General features: G+C 44.6%; 1 protein-coding gene across 4 annotated transcripts in view; it reads left to right on the top strand.

The window, feature by feature from the left end:
- ddx42 (DEAD (Asp-Glu-Ala-Asp) box helicase 42) overlaps positions 1 to 25,966 on the top strand; it is a 115,940-nt gene that overhangs the window by 33,094 nt on the left and 56,880 nt on the right. For 3 of the 4 annotated variants that reach the window (XM_078529873.1, XM_078529874.1, XM_078529875.1), the window contains exons 4-8: positions 2,908 to 2,969; positions 5,505 to 5,541; positions 9,331 to 9,477; positions 10,284 to 10,388; positions 16,947 to 17,066. In XM_078529873.1, the coding sequence (XP_078385999.1) occupies positions 2,908 to 2,969; positions 5,505 to 5,541; positions 9,331 to 9,477; positions 10,284 to 10,388; positions 16,947 to 17,066 (471 nt within the window). The remainder of the gene's footprint in view (positions 1 to 2,907; positions 2,970 to 5,504; positions 5,542 to 9,330; positions 9,478 to 10,283; positions 10,389 to 16,946; positions 17,067 to 25,966) is intronic. The other variant, XM_078529876.1, reaches the window with a different exon arrangement.

Below are 25,966 nucleotides of genomic sequence, written 5' to 3'. Positions count from 1 at the left end.
GGCCCTATTTGCCGCTAGCTCTTGTTTCCTCTACCCTCCACTTTTGCTTTCTACTTTTCTGCCTTTTGTTTCTATCTTTGTTTCCCTCTCTTGTGTCTTCCCGCTCAGGTTCACTCTAGTTTAAACTCTTCCCCCACAGTATTAGTGAATACCCCTGAGAGGATATTGGCCCTGGTCCTGCTGGGGTGCATCCTGTCCAGCTGGTATAGGCTCCATCTTCTCCCAAATCGGACCCAATTCCTCAGGAATCTAAATCTCCCCACCTACACCATCTCTCCAGCCACGCATTCATCTAGTCTATGGGCAGAATTTTTCTGTCGGGGGGGCGTCCCGCACGTCGACGCGTTAAATGACGCAGTCAAGTCGGCTGCGCGCCCGCCAACCTGTTAACAGCCTATTAAGGCCATTAAGAAACCAATTCAGCTCATTAATGGACCTGCCCGTCCAACCTATTGTTTTTACTCTGTCTGGCAGTCACCCATAGCTCCATATATGAAACACAGATTTCGAGTAGCTGCAGCTGGAGACACTTCCTACACGCGTGGTCACCCTGGATATTGAAAGCGTCTCTGACTTCCCACATCGCACAGGAGGAGCATTCCACTTGGCTGAGCTGCCCTGCCATGACTTGCCCTTGTTTTACTCCCTCTAGTTTGAAGAATATTAAATGTACTATGGGGACCTTACTTTACTTCTTATACTTTAAACATTACTTAATCTAAACTAAAACTCAATTTTTACTTTAAAGACTGGACAGTAGAAATAATCACCTGTTCCTCTTTACCAAGGCCACCACCCGCTCCTCTCGTTGGTTCCTGGTCCTACTCAATGAACTTGTTTCCCCTGTGATGTCAGTCTTGGATATTTTCAAAAATCACCCCTCTCGTGCAGCTTTTCAACTCCTGGTGTCCTGGAGGCTGAGGAAGATAGAGAAAGAAAAAGAAAATAGCTCCTCCCTCCCCTCCTCACTGAGCTACCTGCTCACCAAACTCCAGTAATTCCACTTTGCACCAGTACCATCCTCCGGTCTAGAAAAACAACCATTTACTTTGACTTGTTTTTTCTGCCCATCAAGTCCATGCCAGCTCCCTGTAGATCAACTCTACTTTGTCCCTATAACCTTTGAGGTTTATCTCTCGCAAGTGCTGATCCAGTTTCCTTTTGGAAACGTTCATCGTCTCCACATCCACCACCGTTGTAGGCAGCAATTTCCAGGCAAATACAACACTGAACTCAGAGACAGTTCAGACAGGCAAACTCCAAACCAGGCCTTTACCACTCGCTGTGTATGGAAGTGCTTCTTCAAATCCCATGCACATCTCTTGGTCAAAATCTTAAATCTGTATCCCTTAGTCCTTATCTAATCATCATCTAATGGGAACAACTTTTCTTTGCCTACCTTACCTAAATCTTGTTTATATAAAGCATGTGCACCTCTATCAAATTTCTCCTTAATCTCCTTTTCTCCAAGGAGAACAAGCCCAACTTCTCCAACCTAATGCCTTCATCCCTTGACCTATTAAGGTAAATCTCCTCTACACACACTCAAGGGCATCACATCTTTCCTAAAGTGTGGTGACCAGACCTGGATGCAATACCCTAGTTAGGAAACCTAGTCCATAATAGGCCCAACCTTGTCTCTTATTGTCCACTTACTATTTACATAGCTGTAGAATATTTTTAGGTTCTCATTTATGTTAATTGCCACTCTATTCTCATATTCTCTTTTTCCCCACCTCATTTTTCTGTTCGCTTCCCCTCTCAACTTATTGTATTTGTCCTGGTTCTCGCTTGAAGAATTCACCTGACATGCACCATACACCATCTTTTTTTTTGTTTCATTATATACTCCCTCATTTACAAGGAACCCTCTTTGGTTCCCTTACCTCCTGCCCTTGTTGGGATGCATCTAGTTGGTACCTGAAATATTTCCTCATATTGACCTGGATGTAATACCCTAGTTGTGGCCTAATCAGAGCATGTACTCATACCCATCTCTTTATGAAGCCCAAGATTCTACATGCTTTGCTGATTACTCTCTCAATATGTTCTGCCACCTCGCCAAGATCACCAGTGTCCCATTACAGTTTTTTCTTGTCACTCTTTGGTTCCATTTTATCCTGGTCCCATTCTATCCTGAAGTAGATCCCGTCTCATCCCATGTAAGTTATTCTTATTCAAAATTAGAAGTTCTACTTTAGATTGTTCCTTGCTCTTCTCCATCACTAATCTAAACCTTTTTGATACGCTGATCTCTCTTACCCCGTGTTCTGCCACACTTGGTCCATTTGGCCCATCTCGTTCCACTGTATCAGACCCAATAATGCCTCCTTTCTAGTTGGACCGAGAACATTCTGGTCAAGGAAGCTCTGAACACATTTCAGAAATTCCTCCCCCTCCTTTCCCTTTACTCTAACATCTTCCCAATTGATTTTGGGTAATTAGAACCAACCCTGCCATCTCCACCCCCACCAACCCCCAACAGCCTTACAAGCAATAGGTCACGTTGTGTTCAGTTTCTCTTTGCAAAGTTAGGTGATCTCAGGTGGTACACCACGTTCGACTGCAGCATTATCCTCTGCTGGTAAATGCATGTCTGTGGAGATGTGGAAATTGGGCTAGGCAGTGTTGTCCCCATGGTTAAATAGCTGCTAATGTCACATCAAGCACATCCACTTGGAAAAGGCACTATGCAGACATGGGCCTATGGCTAATTGAGGGGTGTGGGTGAGAGATATTGCTAAAATAATTGGATACAGCAGAATTTAAGGCAGGAATCAGCCAGTTTTGTTCAAGCTGGATAAAAATCATTAATATACTAATCATGCAATGCATCAGTTCATTCGCCAGAACTGTTCACTGCCAGGATTATGATTTTCATTGTGCTCCCTAACTATTTTTTTCTAGGACCAGGCAGCAAAAGATATAAGAAGACTTGATGAAAAGGAGTTTGAGAAGAAAAATGCGAAGTAAGGACTATTTCTACTCTTTAATTTCCCTCAAGCCCATTTGTAATTGCATTGTCACAGTAAACTGTGCATTATGATTCACCTATCAGCCCTAATGAATGTGCCTTAGCCTTCTTATTGAGAAAAGTAAAACAAAATAAAATTGACAACTCTTTTCCAGCCCAATTTGTGTCTGATCCCATAAATGGCCACACAATTGATATCAGGATAACCAAACAAAATGCTTCATAAATATGACTAATACTTTTGGAAAAGAAAACAACAGAGGCTCGGTGAATCTTTTACTGCATCATAGAAATGGTGATTCGAGGAATGGGAGGTGCCTGTGACCCCTTTTGCTGCCTTTGAAATTTTGAATAGTTTTCTCAAAAATTCTAAAAAAGAAACAAATAGTTACAATTTTATGGCACCTTAAATTATCATCAAAGTTTCAAAGTGTTTTACACAATGCAATCTCAAATAATGCAGGGTATATTTACACTGAGAATCATGAAACCTGAGGAAAGAGCCAGGTAGTAGTCAGCAGTGGGGATACAGGTGAAAAATCTTTGAAGATACAACTGAGTTAGTTGATTAGGAGAATTCAGTAGTTTGAATATAAGTTTGAATACTGGAATGAGACAGCAGGGTCTGCAAACACATCTTGCTATTTTGATGGACGCAATTCACTGTACTCTGCTTCAGGCCACACCCATGAAGCCAAGGTAGGAGGGGGACTTGATTTGAGGATCCTGGCATGATTTTGCAAAAGTAGTTGTGAAATCTTGTCAATCTACTTTACTCTGTAAACTGGGAAATACTTTCAATAAAGTTCTTCCTGTTTTACAGACCACCTGTTTACAGGCTTCAAGTAGGATGTGCAGACTGGTGGGTAATGCAGGGTGGCGTGGTAAATTTATATAGGTGTGCCACATTTTCCTTAACTCAAGTTGCTCCAAATGAAAAGGGTTAGCTCTGGCTCATAGGGTTGATGGCAATCCATGAGCACGGACGTATGATGTTGCTTAACAAAATTGTAGCTCGTAGAACAGGAGGGTCAGTGTCAACTGGCTTAAGAACAGAAAACAGTGAGTGGTAAATGGTTGTTTTTTTAAACCAGAGAATTACATTTAGCGGTGTTCCTCAAGCATCAGTGCTAGGACCATTGCTTTTCTTGATATATACATAATTGACTTGTATATTGAATACAGTAAAATTTCAAAATTGCCAATGATACCAAACTTGGGGGTGTGGCAAAGAGTGAAGATGATACCAATTGACTGCAACAGGGCATAAGCTAGCAGAATGGACTGACAGAATTTAGTACAGATAAATGTGAGGTGATGCATTTTGGCAGAAGGGATAAGGAGAGGCAATATAGACTTAATGGCACAGTTCTTAATGTGTAGAGAGTGGGACCTGGGGATTCATGTGCATAGATTTTTGAAGGTGGCAGGACATATTGAGAGACTGTTTAGCAAAGCATTTGGGGAACTTGGGTTTCATAAACAAAGGCATTGAATATAAAAGCAAGGAAGTTATGTTGAACCTATATAAAGCTCTGGTTAGCCCATAACGAGAGTATTATATCCAGTTCTGGTCACCACACTTCAGGAAGGATATGCGGGTCCTTAAGAGATGCAGAGGAGATTTACCAGAATAGTTCCAAGGATGAGGGATAAGCTGGGGTTGTTTCCTTGGAGCAAAGGAGATTGAGGAAGTGATTTGAAAGAGGTGTACAAGCTTATGTAAGGCTTAAGTAAGGTAGACAAAGAAAAACTTCCCATTCCTCTATCTTGGACTGAAGTCAGAAGGCTAAGGTATATTGAAAAAAGGTAGCAGTCTGAGATCAGTGCTTCAATATTAGCACGTTCTATAAATTGTATCTAATATTCCCAGAAGCTTTTCTTTACTACTTGTAATGTTTTTTAACCATGCAGCATGGGTAGTTGAGGATATTGATCTGATCTGTTCAGATATATGACAATGCCACATAGATTGAATATTGATGAGGTAGAAAACAAATCAGCTTGAATGTGTTCACTTAAAAGTAACATTGAAGCTGCTAAAAACTGCGGCTGACTCGAAAGCATTTACTTGAGTAGCACTTCATAGTTGGAATTTTTGCAATTTAAGTGTAATCATGAAATCCAAGACTATTCCTTTGATCTGCATCTAACATTCACAGCAGTAAATGCTATTCAGGTATGTTATGAATTATTTATGTAACATGGCATTGCATTAATCAAATAAAATGTAGTCTGCTAGAATTATTTTGTAGAATACTGTTACTTTCTTATGTAATTAAAATTGATTTGTCCCTTAAGAAAAATGCTGCACAGAAATGTCCATGTTATTGGGAAATCTGCTTAACAGAAGAATCATTTTGGTATTTGTATTTCCCTGATTTTAAAACAGGAGCAAAATGTGTAAAGATTTTCAAGAAACTAGGAACTTCTGGGTGTTTTCACACTGTGATCATTTCATGCTTTGCTGCATTCGTGCTGGGTCTGTTGAACACTTGTAGGGAGTTGGTTTTTCCCTTTGTTTTTGCAGGGGTATAAGGGATGACATTGAAGAGGAAGATGACCATGTGAGTTCTTGTGCTGTCTTTTTTGAATATACTGAAAAGACTGAATATATTGTTATTGAATATACTATTAAGCACATAATGCAGGTTGTTTTGCATTCACTGTAGCCTTTGGTCTGGATCAATTCTTGGTATGCAGCCACAGATCCAAAAGGTGTTTAATTTCACCTTGTTGTGTCTTGAGATTTTTCCATAAGTCAGACCTACATTATGGAAGTGACTTCTGCTTTTCTACTCCATTTAGATTATTTTTGGAGGACTGCTGCCCTGGAGCAGGAACATCTAGTTGCCAGTGGTGCCCTAAATTGACAATCCTAGCAGTTACCTGTGGTTCAGATGGTTGTTACAGTGCCTTGTGACAACTGTGGTTGTCATTGGACCATCTCCTTCTGCCAGAAGTTTTGATTGAGTTTCCACTCATCACTGAAAGGACTTTTTTGACTTATGAAAAATGCTCAACGTAGCAACTTAGAACCATATCAATGATTTGGTGCTAACTCTAGGCTGCAGTGTAAGAATTCTGTGTATGTAAAGTGACTGAACATTTTCTGTCATGTTGTAATTCAAAATCCAAATTGATCTTTCCAAAAATGGTGTTCTTAATAATTTGTTTCTTCTTAGCAATCCCTACACTTTTTCAAAGAGTAAAAAGAATCACTGAGCTAACCCAAACTATACCCCTCAAATCTTAAAGGGTTTTGTTAAAGCAAGTTCTTTGCATTTTGCCCTCCTCGGGCTCATTGCAGTTTCTGATTTGCCTTCTGTTGATCTGTCTAACTGTGGGTGTAACTAGTACAAGAGTTATAATTTTTGTTTTATTTTTCTAAGACCACAGTTTTATCACGGGTCCTGTGACATTTTTAATCAAGAAGAAGTCTCAAAGGATAGCAGTGATAGTATTTCTTCCTGTTTTACTATCATATAGAGCACCTGCTCTCAGCTGAATGAATCAGTGCTTTCTCTATCTAGCCACATCTGATCACACAAATGCCAGGTGGTGACGACAGAAATAAGCAGGAACATGGGTGAGGAGAACACCGGAGGAAATTAACATTAAAAAAAATTAGCAAGGCAAAATTGGAAGACAAGGGGAGAAAGAATTAGAAGGGCAGAAGTGAAGGGGAGAGAGTTAAGTGGTAAGAAAAAGGCAGGTGAGGCATAGAAATGAAGGAGAGCAAATGAGATTGGGAGGATGAGGTAGAGACAAATGGAAGAGGTGAGTGTTGCAGAAATAACAGCAGAGACAGCACTGAAGAGAGAGATAGCGAGACAGAATTTATGGAGGGGATGTGGGAGGTGGAGAGAAAAGCTGGAACTGGAGGGAGGAAGGAAGGAAGAGTTGGAGCAGGACCAAGGGATAGACAGGATGGGATGGGATTGGAGGGAATAGAGATTTTTGACAGAGTGTGGATTAACATGTCAGGGAGGGGAGCGGAGTGGGGAGATACATGATGGGAGGGAGCAATGGGCTGGGACTAAAGTGGAGGAAGTGATGAGATGGGGAAGGACAGAGACTATGGGCTGGATTTTCATGTTAGAGGCAGGTAGCAGGAATTTGGAAATTCCCTGGCTGAGTGTGCCTGCCTTGGGGGGAAAGTGCCTTGTCCCAGTTTTTTTTGTTCAATATTAGGGCCTTTAGCCCTCACCACCACCCACCCCTCAATGGCCCTTCATGCCACCTCTTTATCTGTCAATCACCCCCCCGCCTCCCACTGTGATAATGACAGGTTGTGGAAGCAGCCAAGCAGTATTAATGATATAATTATTGTCTTTAAAGTTATGTCACAAATGTTTCTTGAAACTGATTTTTTTCCCTAACTCTGAGACATGAGTTTAAAGGGCTGGAGATTTAAATAACTTGACAGCTCGACAATTCTACATTATTTATCCAGCCTTCATGAGAATTTATGTCTCTGCCATGATGTTGTGGGACACACACTGTGGGTTGAGACCGTTCCTGAAGTGAAAATCGGGTCTGGTTGTCCTGAGCACTAAGTTTAAATGAAAACAGAATTACCTGGAAAAACTCAGCAGGTCTGGCAGCATCGGCGGAGAAGAAATCAGTTAACGTTTCGAGCCCTCATGGCCGGCCGAAGGACCATGAGGGCTCGAAACGTTAACTGATTTCTTCTCCGCCGATGCTGCCAGACCTGCTGAGTTTTTCCAGGTAATTCTGTTTTTGTTTTGGATTTCCAGCATCCACAGTAGCTTTTAGCTCTAAGTTTAAATGGCCTAGCTGAATTCAGTTTTCCCCCGTGTTGCAAAAATGTTGTGTGCTGGAAATTGGGACGGAATTTCTGGATCCGGGTCCCGTCCACTATTTTTAAAGGTCCCCAGAGTCTTCCCGACTCCTCAAAAATCCAGCCTTATGAGAGTGGAGGAGAGGGAGAGGCAGAAGTGTCTTAGCGAATTGGGGGTGAAGAAAGGAGCGAGAGACACAGATGGGTATGAAGCGAGGACAAATAGAAATATTCTCAGGGAAAGGGATAGGGATAGGATGTTGAGATGAAGGGGGGAATGTGTGTAGACCTGGGCAAATGAGGGAAAGAAGGGCAAAATATGGCTGAAGTAAAGGAAATATGGAGTAAGGAGAGCAATATAACAAAATAATGCTGAAAGAACAAATGTGGGAAAAAAAGCAGAAAATGCTGGAAATGCATGGCTGGCCTGGTCAGTAGGTTTGTTGTTTCAGAAGTAGCTGTTTTGTCAGAACACATATAAACCACAAATTCTTACTTTCTACGACTGCGGATTCCCAAAATGTTACAGTGGTACAATTATATGAGTTATAATGTAAATTAAAATCCTTTTTGGGTTTTATTATAAACTGAGAAATTTGCCATGTTTTTTTTAACTGCTTCCTGAATAGATCCAAGGCACTTCAAATTCTTTTGAGAGTACTGTTCCAACAACATTACAAATTTCCACCTTTCTAACTTTTTTCAAATTCAGCAGTTTTTACAGGAGTTGATTTATAAGTGTTTTTACATTGCCTTTTTTTGACATTGTCAGTATCATAAAAGCATGGGTTTATCATTCTGTCACTGGGACACGATGAACTCAGGGAGTCAGCACACTGATGCTGCTCTCTCATGACTAAACAAGCTCCAGTGTGATGTGATGCCCCTTACATTCCACGCTGAACCATAGCTCAATAATATTCGCTGATCCCCAAGGATGGAGGTGAACGCAGTGATAGCCAGAGCAATAACCAGAAAATGTAGATACCGTAGCTAGGAATAGATAGAAGCAAGGTTCCAGGAGCAATTAAATGCCAGAAAAGATGTCTTTAAAAGGAGAACAGGAGCAACAAATTAATAGTTTGGATGAAAACGAGCTGCAGAATAAAGGATCACTAAAAAAGAGAGGACAAAATAATAATATGAATGATAAAGGGAGAGAAAGTACACAGTGTACACCCAATAGTGTGTGTGCCCGTGCGCGTGCATGCGGTGCATTTAGAAAGCATAGGTTAATTATTTTATTGCACACAGTTCATGGAGAAAATCTTGCCCTCAATAAACAACTAACAGTGTATTGCGGCAGCTGACTGGCACTACGAACTGGTTTCAATGCTTGTCCTTTCAGAGTGAGTGCCCTTTCAAATACTTTTTGCTCTGTTCATAGTTTTTTATGTGTTGAATATTCTCAGTCAACTTGATCTATTTAATGAATACTACTTGAAAGTGTTGTATTTTCCAGGGGATTGATCTAAATAGGGGAAGCATTCAGTACACTGAGCAGTGTTGCGTTCTCTCTCCAGTTTGACTTGTGGATTACGTTTTTGTGCAGGAAGCCTATTTTCGGTACATGGCTGAAAATCCTAATGCTGGTGTGATTCAGGAGGAGGAGGATGATATTGAATATGACAGTGACGGTAATCCCATACCTCCGCAAAAGAAAGTGATTGATCCATTGCCTCCTATTGACCACTCGGAGGTAAGCAAAAATCTGAAAAGATTCCTAGCTGCACGGTGTCTGGCAGCTGGGCCTCTTGAATATGAACCTTTTGGACAGGGGACTTCCGCTGTAAATGGTAGATTCGACTGATGGGACAGTTTGAATCTCTGGTCTCTCTTGGGTTGCTTAACTCATCTCTGTGGATTGTTTACAACTGGGTATGAGGAAATGCATTTGTGGGTGGGGCAGCTAATGTTGGTACATTTGTTGATGGGCTGACCCAGTCTTTCTGACAAAGATATTGGGACGAAGAGAAAAATTGCTTTTTTTCAAAAAAGGGAGTCTTTTCCACATCAACTCACCTTTATGCAGCATTGAGAGAGCCTGGTTATTATTGAATTATGAGCAGTTTGATTTATTGTATACATGGAAAACTGGATTGAAACTGCACCAAACTCAAGGTCTTAAGTATGGATTGAGTTCATTCCAACCTCCAAAAGTAAAAAGCTCAGTGCTTTAACCAGCTCTTCAGTCTTTGATTTGTGTCCATATTTGTTGAAAGCATAGTTGGACTTGGAGGGTTTTGCTCCTAATAAAAACGTCTCCTGAGACCGCTCAATCCTTCTCACCTTCCAGAAGATTCTCACTCATCTGGAGATTTTGAGCTGTTTCTCAATTTAGTGAATGCATAACATCATTGGACATTATTTTAAAACTGCACCCATCAAGGGAACAGAAGAGAACATTTTTTTACAAAAGATATACTTCAGATTTTGGTCATTTGTCACTTTAAGCATCCTGTTGAAATGAGCCAGGTGGTGCCAGTAATTTATAACTCCTTTTAGATCGAGTACCAGCCATTTGAGAAGAACTTCTACATTGAACACGAAGACTTGGTGAAACTTTCACTCATACCATTAGCTGAACTCCGGCAGAAACTGAACTTGAGAGTAAGTTTGGAATTTCATCTACTCATACTTTGTATTATTATGTTGACAGGCAGTTAGTTAAATTCTGATGTTATTTTTATTAAAATTATCAGTTCCCTCTGCCTAAAGTGAGCACCTCATCATAGAACTCAAACTGCTGAAGGTTTCCTCTCACCAGTTTACAGCGTCATGTGAATGGTCATGTTGTGTAAAGATTATATTCCCAGTTAATCATCACTGAAATGAACTGCATTTCAGACCCTGTGTTTCAATCATGAGTTTATCAGTTGTATTTTTGCAGCAGGAATGATGCTTCTGGTGAAACCAAACCTGCCAAGCGGATTAAATCCCCGCACAATCACATTGTGTGATAAAGAATAACGCAAGCTTGCATATTTGAAAGATGCAGTCCATATCCCGCTTCAGATCAGATTGTTGTACAGCTCTAACACAAACACAAAAATAGCTGGAAAAACTCAGCAGATCTGACAGCATCTGCAGAGAGGAACACAGTTAACGTTTTGAGTCCATATGACTCTTCATCAGAACTAAGGAAATATAGAAAAGAGGGGAAATATAAGCTGGTTGAGGAGGGTGGGACAGGTAGAGCTGGATAGAGGGCCAGTGATAGGTGGAGGCAAAGAAGAGATTTGTCATAGACAAAAGGACAAAAGGGTGTTGATGGTGGTGATATTATCTGAAGAATGTGCTAATGGTGACATTAAGGGTAGAAAGCAGGACAAGCAAGTGACATAGCCCTAGTGGGGGTGAGGTACGGGGGAAGGGATCGAAATGGGCTAAAAGGTGGAGATAAAACGATAGATCGAAATAAATTTAAAAATAGGTGGGAAAAGAAAAATATATTAAAAACGATAAATTATTGGAAAAAGGGGGATCGGAAAGAGGGTGGGGATGGAGGAGAGAGTTCATGATCTGAAGTTGTTAAACTCAGTGTTAAGCCCGGAAGGCTGTAAAGTGCCTAGCCGGAAGATGAGATGCTGTTGCTCCAGTTTGGGTTGAGCTTCACTAGAACATTGTAGCAGGCCAAGGACGGACAGGTGGGCATGAGAGCAGGGTGGAGTGTTGAAATGGCAAGCGACAGGGAGGTCTGGGTCATGCTTGCGCACAGACCGAAGGTGTTCTGCAAAGTGGTCACCCAGTCTGCGTTTAGTCTCTCCAATGTAGAGGAGACCGCATTGGGAGCAGCGAATGCAGTAGACTAAATTGAGGGAAGTGCAAGTGAAGTGCTGTTTCACTTGGAAGGAGAGTTTGGGCCCTTGGACGGTGAGGAGGAGGGAGTAAAGGGGCAGGTGTTGCACCTTCTGCGGTTGCATGGGAAGGTGCCGTGGGAGGGGGTTGCGGTGTAGGGGGTGATGGAGGAGTGGACCAGGGTGTCCCGGAGGAAATGATCCCTGCGGAATGCTGCCGGAGGGGGTGAAGGGAAGATGTGTTTGGTGGTGGCATCATGCTGGAGTTGGCGGAAATGGCGGAGGATGATCCTTTGAATGCGGAGGCTGGTGGGGTGATAAGTGAGGACAAGGGGGACCCTATCATGGTTCTGGGAGGGAGAGGAAGGTGTGAGGACGGATGCATGGGATATGGGCCGGACACGGTTGAGGGCCCTGTCAACCACCGTGGGTGGAAAACCTCGGTTAAGGAAGAAGGAAGACATGTCAGAGGAACTGTTTTTGAAAGTGGCATCATTAGAACAGACGCGACGGAGGCGAAGGAACTGAGAGAATGGGATGGAGTCCTTACAGGAAGCAGGGTGTGAGGAGCTGTAGTCGAGGTAGCTGTGGGAGTCGGTAGGCTTGTATTGAATATTGGTAGACAGTCTATCATCAGAAATTGAGACAGGGAGGTCAAGGAAGGGAAGGGAGGTGTCAGTGATGGACCATGTGAAAATGATGGATGGGTGGAAATTGGAAGCAAAATTGATAAATTTTTCCAGGTTCGGACGAGAGCATGAAGCAGCACTGAAGTAATCATCGGTTTACCGGAGAAAGAGTTGTGGGAGGGGGCCTGAGTAGGACTGGAATGAGGAATGTTCCACATACCCCATAAAGAGACAGGCATAACTGGGGCCCATGCGGGTACCCATAGCCACACCTTTTATTTGGAGGAAGTGAGAGGAGTTGAAGGAGAAATTGTTCAGTGAGAGAACAAGTTCAGCCAGATGGAGGAGAGTGGTGGTGGATGGGGATTGTCAGGCCTCTGTTCAAGGAAGAAGCGGAGAGCCCTCAGACCATCCTGGTGGGGGATGGAGGTGTGGAGGGATTGGACGTCCATGGTGAAGAGGAGGCGGTTTGGCCCAGGGAACTGGAAATTGTGGATATGATGTAGGGCGTCAGAGGAATCGCAGATGTAGGTGGGAAGAGACTGCTGAGTTTTTCCAGCTATTTTTGTTTTAGATTTCCAGCATCCGCAGTATTTTGCTTTCATGCTGTACAGCTCTAAATTGCTTGTTCTGATCTGATGTAATTTCAGCTCCATTTTGCAACACACTCTGGGTTTAACAAAAGGTCACTCAGTTTCTTTCACCAACACTTTGCTTGTGTGTGCCATGGGGAACAATGTCAGTGCTAGAGAATAGAATCATTGGCTGGGATATTCCAGACCTGCCTGCAGTGGGATCTGTTGCAAGCAGGACGGAAAATTTGGATAGGCAGCCAAACGTCCATTGACAACACAAAAACAAAAAAAATACCTGGAAAAACTCAGCAGGTCTGGCAGCATCTGCGGAGAGGAACAGTTAATGTTTCGAGTCCGAATGACCCTTCAACAGAACTAAGTAAAAATAAAAGAGAGGTGAAATATAAGCTGGTTATTTCACCTCTTCTATTTTTACTTAGTTCTGTTGAAGGGTCATTCGGACTCGAAACGTTAACTGTGTTCCTCTCCACAGATGCTGCCAGACCTGCTGAGTTTTTCCAGGTATTTTTGTTTTTGTTTTGGATTTCCAGCATCCACAGTTTTTAGCTTTTATCAAACGTCCATTGACCTTGGGAGGGAATTTGGGGGACTGGAAAATCCCGGCCATTTTCTATTATCAATAACCAGTGCTGCCTTGAGCACTCTGTGGTCAGGTATAATATGATTAGATTCTTTCTTTTGATCTTCCAGAAGGTCAGCTGTATTTTGAAGCCTGCTCAAGTTGAAAAGGGAATTAGACTGTTATTTGAAGAGAAAGAATGTGCAGGATTGCAAACATATGAAATAGGAGCAGAATTAGGCCATTTGGCCCCTCGAGCCTGATCTGCCATTCATTAAGATCATGGCTGATCTGTTTGTGTTCAAATTCCACATTCCCATCTACCCCCAATAACCTTCGATTACCTTGGCTAACAATCTATCTAGCTCTGCCTTAAAAATATTCCATGATCCCGCTTCTACTGCCATCTGAGGCAGAGAGTTCCAAAGTCGCAAAGCCCTCAGAGAAAAAAAATTATTCTCATCTCTGTCCTAAAAGGGCGACCCCTAATTTTAAAACAGTGACCCCTAGTTCTGGACTCACCCACAAGAGGAAACATCCTTCCTACATCCACCTCGTCAATACCGTTCAGGATCTTATAGGCTTCAATCAAGTCACCCCTCACTCTTCTAAACTCCAGTGAAAAGAAGCCCAGTCTGTCCAACCTTTCCTCATTCCAGGTATCAATCTAGTAAACCTCTTCTGAACCGCCTCCTTAAATAAGGAGACCAAAACTGCACGCAGTATTCGAGATGTGGTCTCACCAATATCCTGTTTAACTGAAGCATAACATCCCTACTTTTATGTTCAATTCCTCTCATAATAAAGGATAGTATTCCATTGGCCTTCTTACCTGCTATTCCTGCATATTACCTTTTGTGACTATTGCACTAGAACACCTAGATCCCTCTGCATTTCGGAATTCTGCAGCCGTTCTCCATTTAAATACTATTTTTTATTATTGCCCCTACCAAAGTGAACAACTTCACATTTTCCTACATTATACGCCATCTGCTAGATTTTTGCCCACTCACTCAACCCATCTATATCTGTCTGCAACCTCCTTATGTCCTCTTCGTAACATACTTTCCTACCTATCTTTGTGTCATCTGAAAATTTAGCTACCATGCCTTCACTCCCCTCATCTAAGTCATTGATGTAAATTGTAAAAAGTTGAGGCCCCAGCACAGACTCTTGCGGGACTCCACTCGTCTCATCCTGCCAATCCGAAAAAGATCCATCTATGCAAACTCTGTCTTCTGCCAGCCAGCCAATCTTCCCCTACACCATGAGCTTTTATTTTCTACAATAATCTTTGATGTGCCACCTTATCAAATGCCTTCTAGAAATCCAAGCGCAGCACGTCTACAAGCTCCCCCTTATCAACCACACATGTTACTCCTTCATAGAACCCCAATAACCTGGTTAAACATAATTTCCCATTCACAAAGCCATGCTGTGACTCTTCCTGATTACCTTGAGTTTTTCTAAGTGCCCAGCTATAAGATTGATTCTAACACCTTCCCCAAGCCAGACGTCAAGCTAACTGGCCTATAGTTTCCCATTTTCTGCTTTCGTCCCTTGAATAGAGAGAGGGGTTATATTTGCTATTTTCCAGTCTGATGGGACCTTTCCAGAATCTAGCAAATTTTGGAAAATTAACACCGAAGCATCCATTACCTCAATGGCCACCTCTTTTAAGACCCTAGGATGAAGTCCATGCTAATATGTTACCCAGGTTAAGGAGAGAATGGCACTAAGTGAATTGCTCATTTGGAGCGCTGGTGCAAAGACGATGGGCCGAATGGCCTCCTTCTGCACTGTTGTGATTCTGATATGAAGAAATCTTTTATCGTTGTTAAAGGAACTTTTTGAACAAATTAACTCTTCAAAAAACAGATTTAGATTTGTAACAAGATAAAGATGATGATGAGCTTAACAAGTTGGTTCCATGATAGGTCGCCATTCCACAATGCTAGTTAAACCCCAGCTGCCCATTCTTTAGGAGTGAGTGTTGACAGTGAGAGTTGGTACAGCACCCTTGTGACTGGTACTGGACCCACAATCCAGCTGTCATGAGTTCAGATCTCACCCTGGCTAGTTGTGAAACTGAATTCAGTAAATCTGGCACTAGAAACTGAACATACGAACTAGGAGCAGGAGTAGGCCACTTGGTTCTTCAAGCCTGCTCTGCCATTTAAAAAGATCATGGCTGATCTGATTGTACCCTCCTGCCTACCCCCGATAGCCTCTCACCCCCTTGTTAATCAAGAGTCTATCTAGCTTTGTCTTAAAAATATTCAAAGACCCTGCTTCCACTGCCTTTTGAGGAAGGGAGTTCCAAAGAGGCACGATCCCCTGAGAGAAAACATCTTTCCTCATCTCTGTCTTAAATGAGTGACCCCTTATTTTTAGACCATGACCCCTAGTTCTAGATTCTCCCACAAGAGGAAATGTCCTCTCCACATCCACTCTGTCAAGACCCCTCAGGATCTTAAAGGTTTCGATCAAGTCGCCTCTTACTCTTCTTAACTCCAGCGGATACAAACCTAACCTGTCCAACCTTTCCTCATAAGACAACACACCCTTTCCTGGCATTAGCCTAGTAAACCATCTCTGAACTGCTTCTAACACATTTACATCTTTCCTTAAATAAGGAGACCAATACGGTACAAGGTACTCCATATGTGGTCTCACCAGTGCCCTGTACAACTGACTATAAAATCTTCCATTTCACTAAAGACATTAATGTCCTTCAGGAAATTTGCCACCCAACCCCAATCTGATCCATGTGTGACTAGGCTTACGTGTTGTGTGGTCGCTTCTTAATACCCTTAGGGCAGCTATGGGTGATCAATAAATGCTGCTTGCCAGGGTCACCAACATTCCAAGAATAAATATATATTTTAAAAAACATCGTTCTGGAGGCATTGCACCTGTACCCAGTCCTTTGTATTGGGCATGAGCAACAGTGTAGGACAGGGAATAAAAAGAGCAAATTATGGAAAGAATCCAACATGAAAAGGGAAGTGGGCACCCTGTGCGGTTTGATTTTTCTGTTCCTAATTTCACCGAAACACTAGCTGATCATCGTTAGCTGTGGTGTATCACTACTAAGTTTATGTTGAAGTGAAGCACTTTTTACTGTAACTTAATTCAGGCATAAAGTCACCTGAAATGTATTTGGCAAAATTGTGAGAGACCACCTTCAGGCGTACCTGTGCTTTGCACTCTCTGCAATACAGCTGCACCACAGTGCAATCTTTTAAAACATAATTCCCATTGGCAGCAGAGAGCTGATGGCCTTGCCTGGATAGTGCAGATCTGCCCTTTGGCATCCTGCATAGGTACACGTTTGTAATAATGCCTGTACAGTGCTCAAATAGTTGCATTGAATATTGTTTATTGTCTTGTTGGAATTGGTGTTTCACTGTTTCTGGTGTACAAATTTCACAGCCTACGCAAGTGTAACGTGCTCACAAACATGCAGTTGAGGAAAAAATCATCAAGATCACAAAAACATTTGTTCTAAAATTGTCTACCTGAAGTTGTTTGCAATACACGTAATTTAAACTGTATTTAACATAACTGAGTGTCTCCCTTTGCAGGTCTCTGGTGCTGACCCTCCAAAACCTTGCAGTAGTTTTGCTCACTTCGGCTTTGATGAGCAGCTGATGCACCAGATCCGAAAGTCTGAATACACACAGCCAACGCCAATACAGTGTCAGGTAAGAACCTGGACATCTCTCATATATCGTCCTCCTTCCATGCAGGAATGTTGAAATACCTGACATTACAAATATTATGGACTACTCTTATTTCCATTTTCATGTTGCTAGCCACCTGTGATTAGTTGAGAGGGGAATTGAAGAGGAAAATAAGACTGGCAAAGAGATAATATGAGAATAGAATGGCAGTTAACTTAAAAAGGAACCCAAAAATCTTCATCAAGCATTTAAATAGTCAGCATGCAGTAAGAGATGGAGTGGGTCCTATTAGGGCAAAGAGGGTGGCATACTTACAGACAGAAGGCAAAGCTATAATGAGTATTTGCTTTGACATTAACTAAGGAAAAGGAAGCTCATAAAATATTAATAGAAGCGAAGATGGATAGAGTTAATGGATGGGGTAAAAATTGAGGGGCGGGTTGTACTGGAAAGTCTGGCTACACTTAGAGAGGATAAGTCGCCTGGTCTGGATGGCTTACATCCCATTTGCTAAGGGAAGTGGGAGCGGAGATAGTGTAAGGGCCTGTCATAATCTCCCAATCCTCCTTAGATGCTCGAGAGGAGCTAGAGGATTGGAGAGTGGCAAATTTGATACCTTTAGTCACAAAAAGATAGTTCTAATAACTACAAGTCTATTAGAAACAAAAATAAGAGAAAGAATTAAAAAGAGTTAGTTAAGGGGAGCCAGCATGAATTTGTGAAAGGTAGAACATGCTTGATTAATTGAAGTTTTTGATGAAGTAACAGAACGTTGATTAAGGAAAAGCAGCGGATGTTGTCCATATGGATTTTGAGAAAGCATTTGACAAAGTACCACATAAAAGGCTGGTTTACAAAATTTTGGCTAATGGAGTAGAAGGGTTAGTGTCAGTTTGGGGGGACAAAAGTTGGCTTAAGGACAGAAAACGGTGAATCGTGGTAAGTGGTTACTTTTCAGACTGGAAGATGGTATACATTGGTGTTCATGAAAGATGAGTGCCAGAACCACTGTTTTTTACATATATATAAATTACTTGGATCTTGGAGTACAGAGTAAAATTTCAAAATTTGTTGATGATACCAAATTTGAAAGAGTGGCAAACAGTGAGGATGATATGAATTGCCTGCAACAGGGCATAGATACACTAGCAGAATGGGCAGATGGAATTTAATAATAAGTGTGAGTTTGTATTTTGGCGGCAAGAGTAGGGAGAAGCAACATAGACTAAATGGCACAGTTCTAAAGAATGTGCAGGGACAGAGGAACCTGGAGGTGCATGTGCATTGATCTTTGAAGATGACAGGACATAGCATATGGGATCTTCAGCTTCATAAATAGACATATTGAATATAAAAGTGGGGAGGTTACGCTGAACCTTTATAAAGCTCTGCTTAGGCCAGAACTAGAGTATTTCATCCAGTTCTGGTCACAACACTAGGATGATGTGAGGTTCCTTGATAGGGTGCACAGATTTACCAGAATGGTTCCAAGAATAGGGGATTTTAACTACAAGATTAGGTTGGAGAAATTAGTACAAAATAAAAACAGAATTACCTGGAAAAACTCAGCAAGTCTGGCAGCATCGGCGGAGAAGAAATCAGTCAACGTTTCGAGCCCTCATGGCCCTTCAGCAGAACTGAAGCATAGTTTCAACAAGGGAGAAATATAAATTGGTTTAAGGTGGGTGGGGGGGAAGAGACACATTGAGGGTGTGGTGTGAGCAGATAATCAAGAGATGTCAGAGACAAAAGGGTCAAAGAGGTGTTGAAGGTGGTGGTCTTTGTCTGAGAAAAGTGCTAATTAAGAATGCAAGACAGGATATTCAAAGTACAGCTCTAGTGGGGGTGGGGTGGAAAGACTAAAGGTTTTAGTTTTAGATTTAAAAATAATGGAAATAGGTGGGGAAAGAAGAATCTATATAAATTATTGAAAAAAAAGGCGGGTGGGGGGGGGGGAAGAAACGGGGTGGGGATGGGGGGAGGGGGAGTTTAAGATCTGAAGTTGTTGAATTCAATATTCAGCCCAGAAGGCTGTAAAGTGCCTAGTCGGAAGATGAGGTGCTGTTCCTCCAGTTTGCGTTGGGCTTCACTGGAACAATGCAGCAAGCCAAGGACAGACATGTGGGCAAGAGAACAGGGTGGAGTGTTAAAATGGCAAGCGACAGGGAGGTTTGGGTCTTTCTTGCGGACAGACCGCAGGTGTTCCGCAAAACGGTCGCCCAGTTTGCGTTTGGTCTCTCCAATGTAGAGGAGACCGCATTGGGAGCAACGAATGCAGTAGACTAAGTTAGGGGAAATGCAAGTGAAATGCTGCTTCACTTGAAAGGAGTGTTTGGGCCCTTGGACGGTGAGGAGAGAGGAAGTGAAGGGGCAGGTGTTGCATCTTCTGCGTGGGCATGGGGAGGTGCCATAAGTGGGGGTTGAGGAGTAGGGGGTGATGGAGGAGTGGACCAGGGTGTCCCGGAGGGAACGATCCCTACGGAATGCTGTCAAGGGGGGTGAAGGGAAGATGTGTTTGGTGGTGGCATCGTGCTGGAGTTGGCGGAAATGGCGGAGGATGATCCTTTGAATGCGGAGGCTGGTGGGGTGATAAGTGAGGACAAGGGGGACCCTATCATGTTTCTGGGAAGGAGGAGAAGGCGTGAGGGAGGATGCGCGGGATATGGGCCGGACACGGTTGAGGGCCCTGTCAACGACCGTGGATGGAAAACCTCGGTTAAGGAAGAAGGAGGACATGTCAGAGGAGCTGTTTTTGAAGGTAGCGTCATCAGAACAGATGCGACGGAGGCGAAGGAACTGAGAGAATGGGATGGAGTCTTTACAGGAAGCGGGGTGTGAGGAGCTGTAGTCGAGGTAGCTGTGGGAGTCGGTAGGCTTGTAATGGATATTGGTGGACAGTCTATCATCAGAAATTGAGACAGAGAGGTCAAGGAAGGGAAGAGAAGTGTCAGAGATGGACCATGTGAAGATGATGGAGGGGTGGAGATTGGAAGCAAAATTAATAAATTTTTCCAGGTCCCGACGAGAGCATGAAGCAGCACCGAAGTAATCATCGATGTAGCGGAGAAAGAGTTGTGGGAGGGGGCCGGAGTAGGACTGGAACAAGGAATGTTCCACATACCCCATAAAGAGACAGGCATAGCTGGGGCCCATGCGGGTACCCATAGCCACACCTTTTATTTGGAGGAAGTGAGAGGAGTTAAAGGAGAAATTGTTCAGTGTGAGAACAAGTTCAGCCAGACGGAGGAGAGTAGTGGTGGATGGGGATTGTTGGGGCCTCTGTTCAAGGAAGAAGCTAAGGGCCCTCAGACCATCCTGGTGGGGGATGGAGGTGTAGAGGGATTGGACATCCATGGTGAAGAGGAAGCGGTTGGGGCCAGGGAACTGGAAATTGTTGATGTGACGTAAGGTGTCAGAGGAATCACGGATGTAGGTGGGAAGGGACTGGACAAGGGGAGAGAGAAGGGAGTCAAGATAATGAGAAATGAGTTCCGTGGGGCAGGAACAGGCTGACACGATCGGTCTGCCAGGACAGTTCTGTTTGTGGATTTTGGGTAGGAGGTAGAAGCGGGCCGTCCGAGGTTGGGCGACTATCAAGTTGGAAGCTGTGGGAGGAAGATCTCCAGAGGAGATGAGGTCAGTGACAGTCCTGGAAACAATGGCTTGATGTTCTGTGGTGGGGTCATGGTCCAGGGAGAGGTAGGAGGAAACGTCTGCGAGTTGACGCTCAGCCTCCGCGAGGTAGAGGTCAATGCGCCAGACAACAACAGTACCACCCTTGTCAGCGGGTTTGATGACAATGTTGGGGTTGGACCTGAGAGAACGGAGTGCAGTGAGTTCAGAGAGAGACAGATTAGAATGGGTGAGAGGAGCAGAGAAATTGAGACGGCTAATGTCACGCCGACAGTTCTCAATGAAAAGATCAAGAGAAGGTAAGAATCCAGAGGGAGGGGTCCAAGTGGAGGGAGAATATTGGAGGTGGGTAAAAGGATCCGTTGAACGGGGAGAGGACTCCTGCCCAAAGAAGTGAGCACGGAGACGAAGACGGCGGAAGAAGAGTTCAGCATCATGCCGAGCCCGAAATTCATTGAGATGAGGGCGTAAGGGTATGAAACTAAGTCCTTTGCTGAGCACTGAACGTTCAGCATCGGAGAGGGGAAGGTCAGGGGGTATAGTGAATATGCGGCTGGGGCTGGGATTGGAAGATGGGGTGAGGACGGAGGGACAAGCAGGGGTGGAGGGTCCCCGATGGGTGTTGGAGTCGATGAGTTGTTGGAGCTTGCGTTCCTTAGCACTTGAGAGAAAGAGAAAAAGTTTCTTGTTGAGGCGACGGATGAGGCGAAGAATAAAATGAAACTGGGGGCACGCGCAGCTTTGAAAAAGGGTGCGGCGGTGCTGCTGGAGGGAGAGGTCAAGTGTGTTCATATGGCGGCGCATGGCACTGAGTGTGGATCTCAGAATGCGACGGGAACAGCAGTCCGAGAAACGTTTTATGTCCCGGAGATACCTGTAATCCTGGGTGGGTTCGAAACAAGAGGGATGGAATTTCAGTTGAAATCCACGTGGGGTGAGTCGGAGACGGAGACAGTCACTGAGAAAGGAGATATGGCTGTGAAAGCGGGTTTTAGTAAACACCTTGTCAAACACCAGGAGAGAAATGGAAAGCAATGAAGGTGAGCAGGGCAGAAGAGACAGTCGGAAATCCTGTCGGAGGACAGAACCATACTTCTTCCAAGAGGGCATTTTTTTGAAGAGAGGTGGCAGTCAATCAAACACAAAGATAAAAACAAAAAGCTAAAAGCTACTGCGGATGCTGGAAATCCAAAACAAAATAAAAACAGAATTACCTGGAAAAACTCAGCAAGTCTGGCAGCATCGGCGGAGAAGAAATCAGTCAACGTTTCGAGCCCTCATGGCCCTTCAGCAGAACTGAAGCATAGTTTCAACAAGGGAGAAATATAAATTGGTTTAAGGTGGGTGGGGGGGAAGAGACACATTGAGGGTGTGGTGTGAGCAGATAATCAAGAGATGTCAGAGACAAAAGGGTCAAAGAGGTGTTGAAGGTGGTGGTCTTTGTCTGAGAAAAGTGCTAATTAAGAATGCAAGACAGGATATTCAAAGTACAGCTCTAGTGGGGGTGGGGTGGAAAGACTAAAGGTTTTAGTTTTAGATTTAAAAATAATGGAAATAGGTGGGGAAAGAAGAATCTATATAAATTATTGAAAAAAAAGGCGGGTGGGGGGGGGGGAAGAAACGGGGTGGGGATGGGGGGAGGGGGAGTTTAAGATCTGAAGTTGTTGAATTCAATATTCAGCCCAGAAGGCTGTAAAGTGCCTAGTCGGAAGATGAGGTGCTGTTCCTCCAGTTTGCGTTGGGCTTCACTGGAACAATGCAGCAAGCCAAGGACAGACATGTGGGCAAGAGAACAGGGTGGAGTGTTAAAATGGCAAGCGACAGGGAGGTTTGGGTCTTTCTTGCGGACAGACCGCAGGTGTTCCGCAAAACGGTCGCCCAGTTTGCGTTTGGTCTCTCCAATGTAGAGGAGACCGCATTGGGAGCAACGAATGCAGTAGACTAAGTTAGGGGAAATGCAAGTGAAATGCTGCTTCACTTGAAAGGAGTGTTTGGGCCCTTGGACGGTGAGGAGAGAGGAAGTGAAGGGGCAGGTGTTGCATCTTCTGCGTGGGCATGGGGAGGTGCCATAAGTGGGGGTTGAGGAGTAGGGGGTGATGGAGGAGTGGACCAGGGTGTCCCGGAGGGAACGATCCCTACGGAATGCTGTCAAGGGGGGTGAAGGGAAGATGTGTTTGGTGGTGGCATCGTGCTGGAGTTGGCGGAAATGGCGGAGGATGATCCTTTGAATGCGGAGGCTGGTGGGGTGATAAGTGAGGACAAGGGGGACCCTATCATGTTTCTGGGAAGGAGGAGAAGGCGTGAGGGAGGATGCGCGGGATATGGGCCGGACACGGTTGAGGGCCCTGTCAACGACCGTGGATGGAAAACCTCGGTTAAGGAAGAAGGAGGACATGTCAGAGGAGCTGTTTTTGAAGGTAGCGTCATCAGAACAGATGCGACGGAGGCGAAGGAACTGAGAGAATGGGATGGAGTCTTTACAGGAAGCGGGGTGTGAGGAGCTGTAGTCGAGGTAGCTGTGGGAGTCGGTAGGCTTGTAATGGATATTGGTGGACAGTCTATCATCAGAAATTGAGACAGAGAGGTCAAGGAAGGGAAGAGAAGTGTCAGAGATGGACCATGTGAAGATGATGGAGGGGTGGAGATTGGAAGCAAAATTAATAAATTTTTCCAGGTCCCGACGAGAGCATGAAGCAGCACCGAAGTAATCATCGATGTAGCGGAGAAAGAGTTGTGGGAGGGGGCCGGAGTAGGACTGGAACAAGGAATGTTCCACATACCCCATAAAGAGACAGGCATAGCTGGGGCCCATGCGGGTACCCATAGCCACACCTTTTATTTGGAGGAAGTGAGAGGAGTTAAAGGAGAAATTGTTCAGTGTGAGAACAAGTTCAGCCAGACGGAGGAGAGTAGTGGTGGATGGGGATTGTTGGGGCCTCTGTTCAAGGAAGAAGCTAAGGGCCCTCAGACCATCCTGGTGGGGGATGGAGGTGTAGAGGGATTGGACATCCATGGTGAAGAGGAAGCGGTTGGGGCCAGGGAACTGGAAATTGTTGATGTGACGTAAGGTGTCAGAGGAATCACGGATGTAGGTGGGAAGGGACTGGACAAGGGGAGAGAGAAGGGAGTCAAGATAATGAGAAATGAGTTCCGTGGGGCAGGAACAGGCTGACACGATCGGTCTGCCAGGACAGTTCTGTTTGTGGATTTTGGGTAGGAGGTAGAAGCGGGCCGTCCGAGGTTGGGCGACTATCAAGTTGGAAGCTGTGGGAGGAAGATCTCCAGAGGAGATGAGGTCAGTGACAGTCCTGGAAACAATGGCTTGATGTTCTGTGGTGGGGTCATGGTCCAGGGAGAGGTAGGAGGAAACGTCTGCGAGTTGACGCTCAGCCTCCGCGAGGTAGAGGTCAATGCGCCAGACAACAACAGTACCACCCTTGTCAGCGGGTTTGATGACAATGTTGGGGTTGGACCTGAGAGAACGGAGTGCAGTGAGTTCAGAGAGAGACAGATTAGAATGGGTGAGAGGAGCAGAGAAATTGAGACGGCTAATGTCACGCCGACAGTTCTCAATGAAAAGATCAAGAGAAGGTAAGAATCCAGAGGGAGGGGTCCAAGTGGAGGGAGAATATTGGAGGTGGGTAAAAGGATCCGTTGAACGGGGAGAGGACTCCTGCCCAAAGAAGTGAGCACGGAGACGAAGACGGCGGAAGAAGAGTTCAGCATCATGCCGAGCCCGAAATTCATTGAGATGAGGGCGTAAGGGTATGAAACTAAGTCCTTTGCTGAGCACTGAACGTTCAGCATCGGAGAGGGGAAGGTCAGGGGGTATAGTGAATATGCGGCTGGGGCTGGGATTGGAAGATGGGGTGAGGACGGAGGGACAAGCAGGGGTGGAGGGTCCCCGATGGGTGTTGGAGTCGATGAGTTGTTGGAGCTTGCGTTCCTTAGCACTTGAGAGAAAGAGAAAAAGTTTCTTGTTGAGGCGACGGATGAGGCGAAGAATAAAATGAAACTGGGGGCACGCGCAGCTTTGAAAAAGGGTGCGGCGGTGCTGCTGGAGGGAGAGGTCAAGTGTGTTCATATGGCGGCGCATGGCACTGAGTGTGGATCTCAGAATGCGACGGGAACAGCAGTCCGAGAAACGTTTTATGTCCCGGAGATACCTGTAATCCTGGGTGGGTTCGAAACAAGAGGGATGGAATTTCAGTTGAAATCCACGTGGGGTGAGTCGGAGACGGAGACAGTCACTGAGAAAGGAGATATGGCTGTGAAAGCGGGTTTTAGTAAACACCTTGTCAAACACCAGGAGAGAAATGGAAAGCAATGAAGGTGAGCAGGGCAGAAGAGACAGTCGGAAATCCTGTCGGAGGACAGAACCATACTTCTTCCAAGAGGGCATTTTTTTGAAGAGAGGTGGCCTTACGCCCTCATCTCAATGAATTTCGGGCTCGGCATGATGCTGAACTCTTCTTCCGCCGTCTTCGTCTCCGTGCTCACTTCTTTGGGCAGGAGTCCTCTCCCCGTTCAACGGATCCTTTTACCCACCTCCAATATTCTCCCTCCACTTGGACCCCTCCCTCTGGATTCTTACCTTCTCTTGATCTTTTCATTGAGAACTGTCGGCGTGACATTAGCCGTCTCAATTTCTCTGCTCCTCTCACCCATTCTAATCTGTCTCTCTCTGAACTCACTGCACTCCGTTCTCTCAGGTCCAACCCCAACATTGTCATCAAACCCGCTGACAAGGGTGGTACTGTTGTTGTCTGGCGCATTGACCTCTACCTCGCGGAGGCTGAGCGTCAACTCGCAGACGTTTCCTCCTACCTCTCCCTGGACCATGACCCCACCACAGAACATCAAGCCATTGTTTCCAGGACTGTCACTGACCTCATCTCCTCTGGAGATCTTCCTCCCACAGCTTCCAACTTGATAGTCGCCCAACCTCGGACGGCCCGCTTCTACCTCCTACCCAAAATCCACAAACAGAACTGTCCTGGCAGACCGATCGTGTCAGCCTGTTCCTGCCCCACGGAACTCATTTCTCATTATCTTGACTCCCTTCTCTCTCCCCTTGTCCAGTCCCTTCCCACCTACATCCGTGATTCCTCTGACACCTTACGTCACATCAACAATTTCCAGTTCCCTGGCCCCAACCGCTTCCTCTTCACCATGGATGTCCAATCCCTCTACACCTCCATCCCCCACCAGGATGGTCTGAGGGCCCTTAGCTTCTTCCTTGAACAGAGGCCCCAACAATCCCCATCCACCACTACTCTCCTCCGTCT

The sequence above is a fragment of the Cetorhinus maximus genome, chromosome 25 (genome assembly GCF_964194155.1).
Source record: "Cetorhinus maximus chromosome 25, sCetMax3.hap1.1, whole genome shotgun sequence".
NCBI classification, from domain to species: Eukaryota; Metazoa; Chordata; class Chondrichthyes; order Lamniformes; family Cetorhinidae; genus Cetorhinus; species Cetorhinus maximus.
This window is presented reverse-complemented; position numbering and strand designations above follow the sequence as displayed.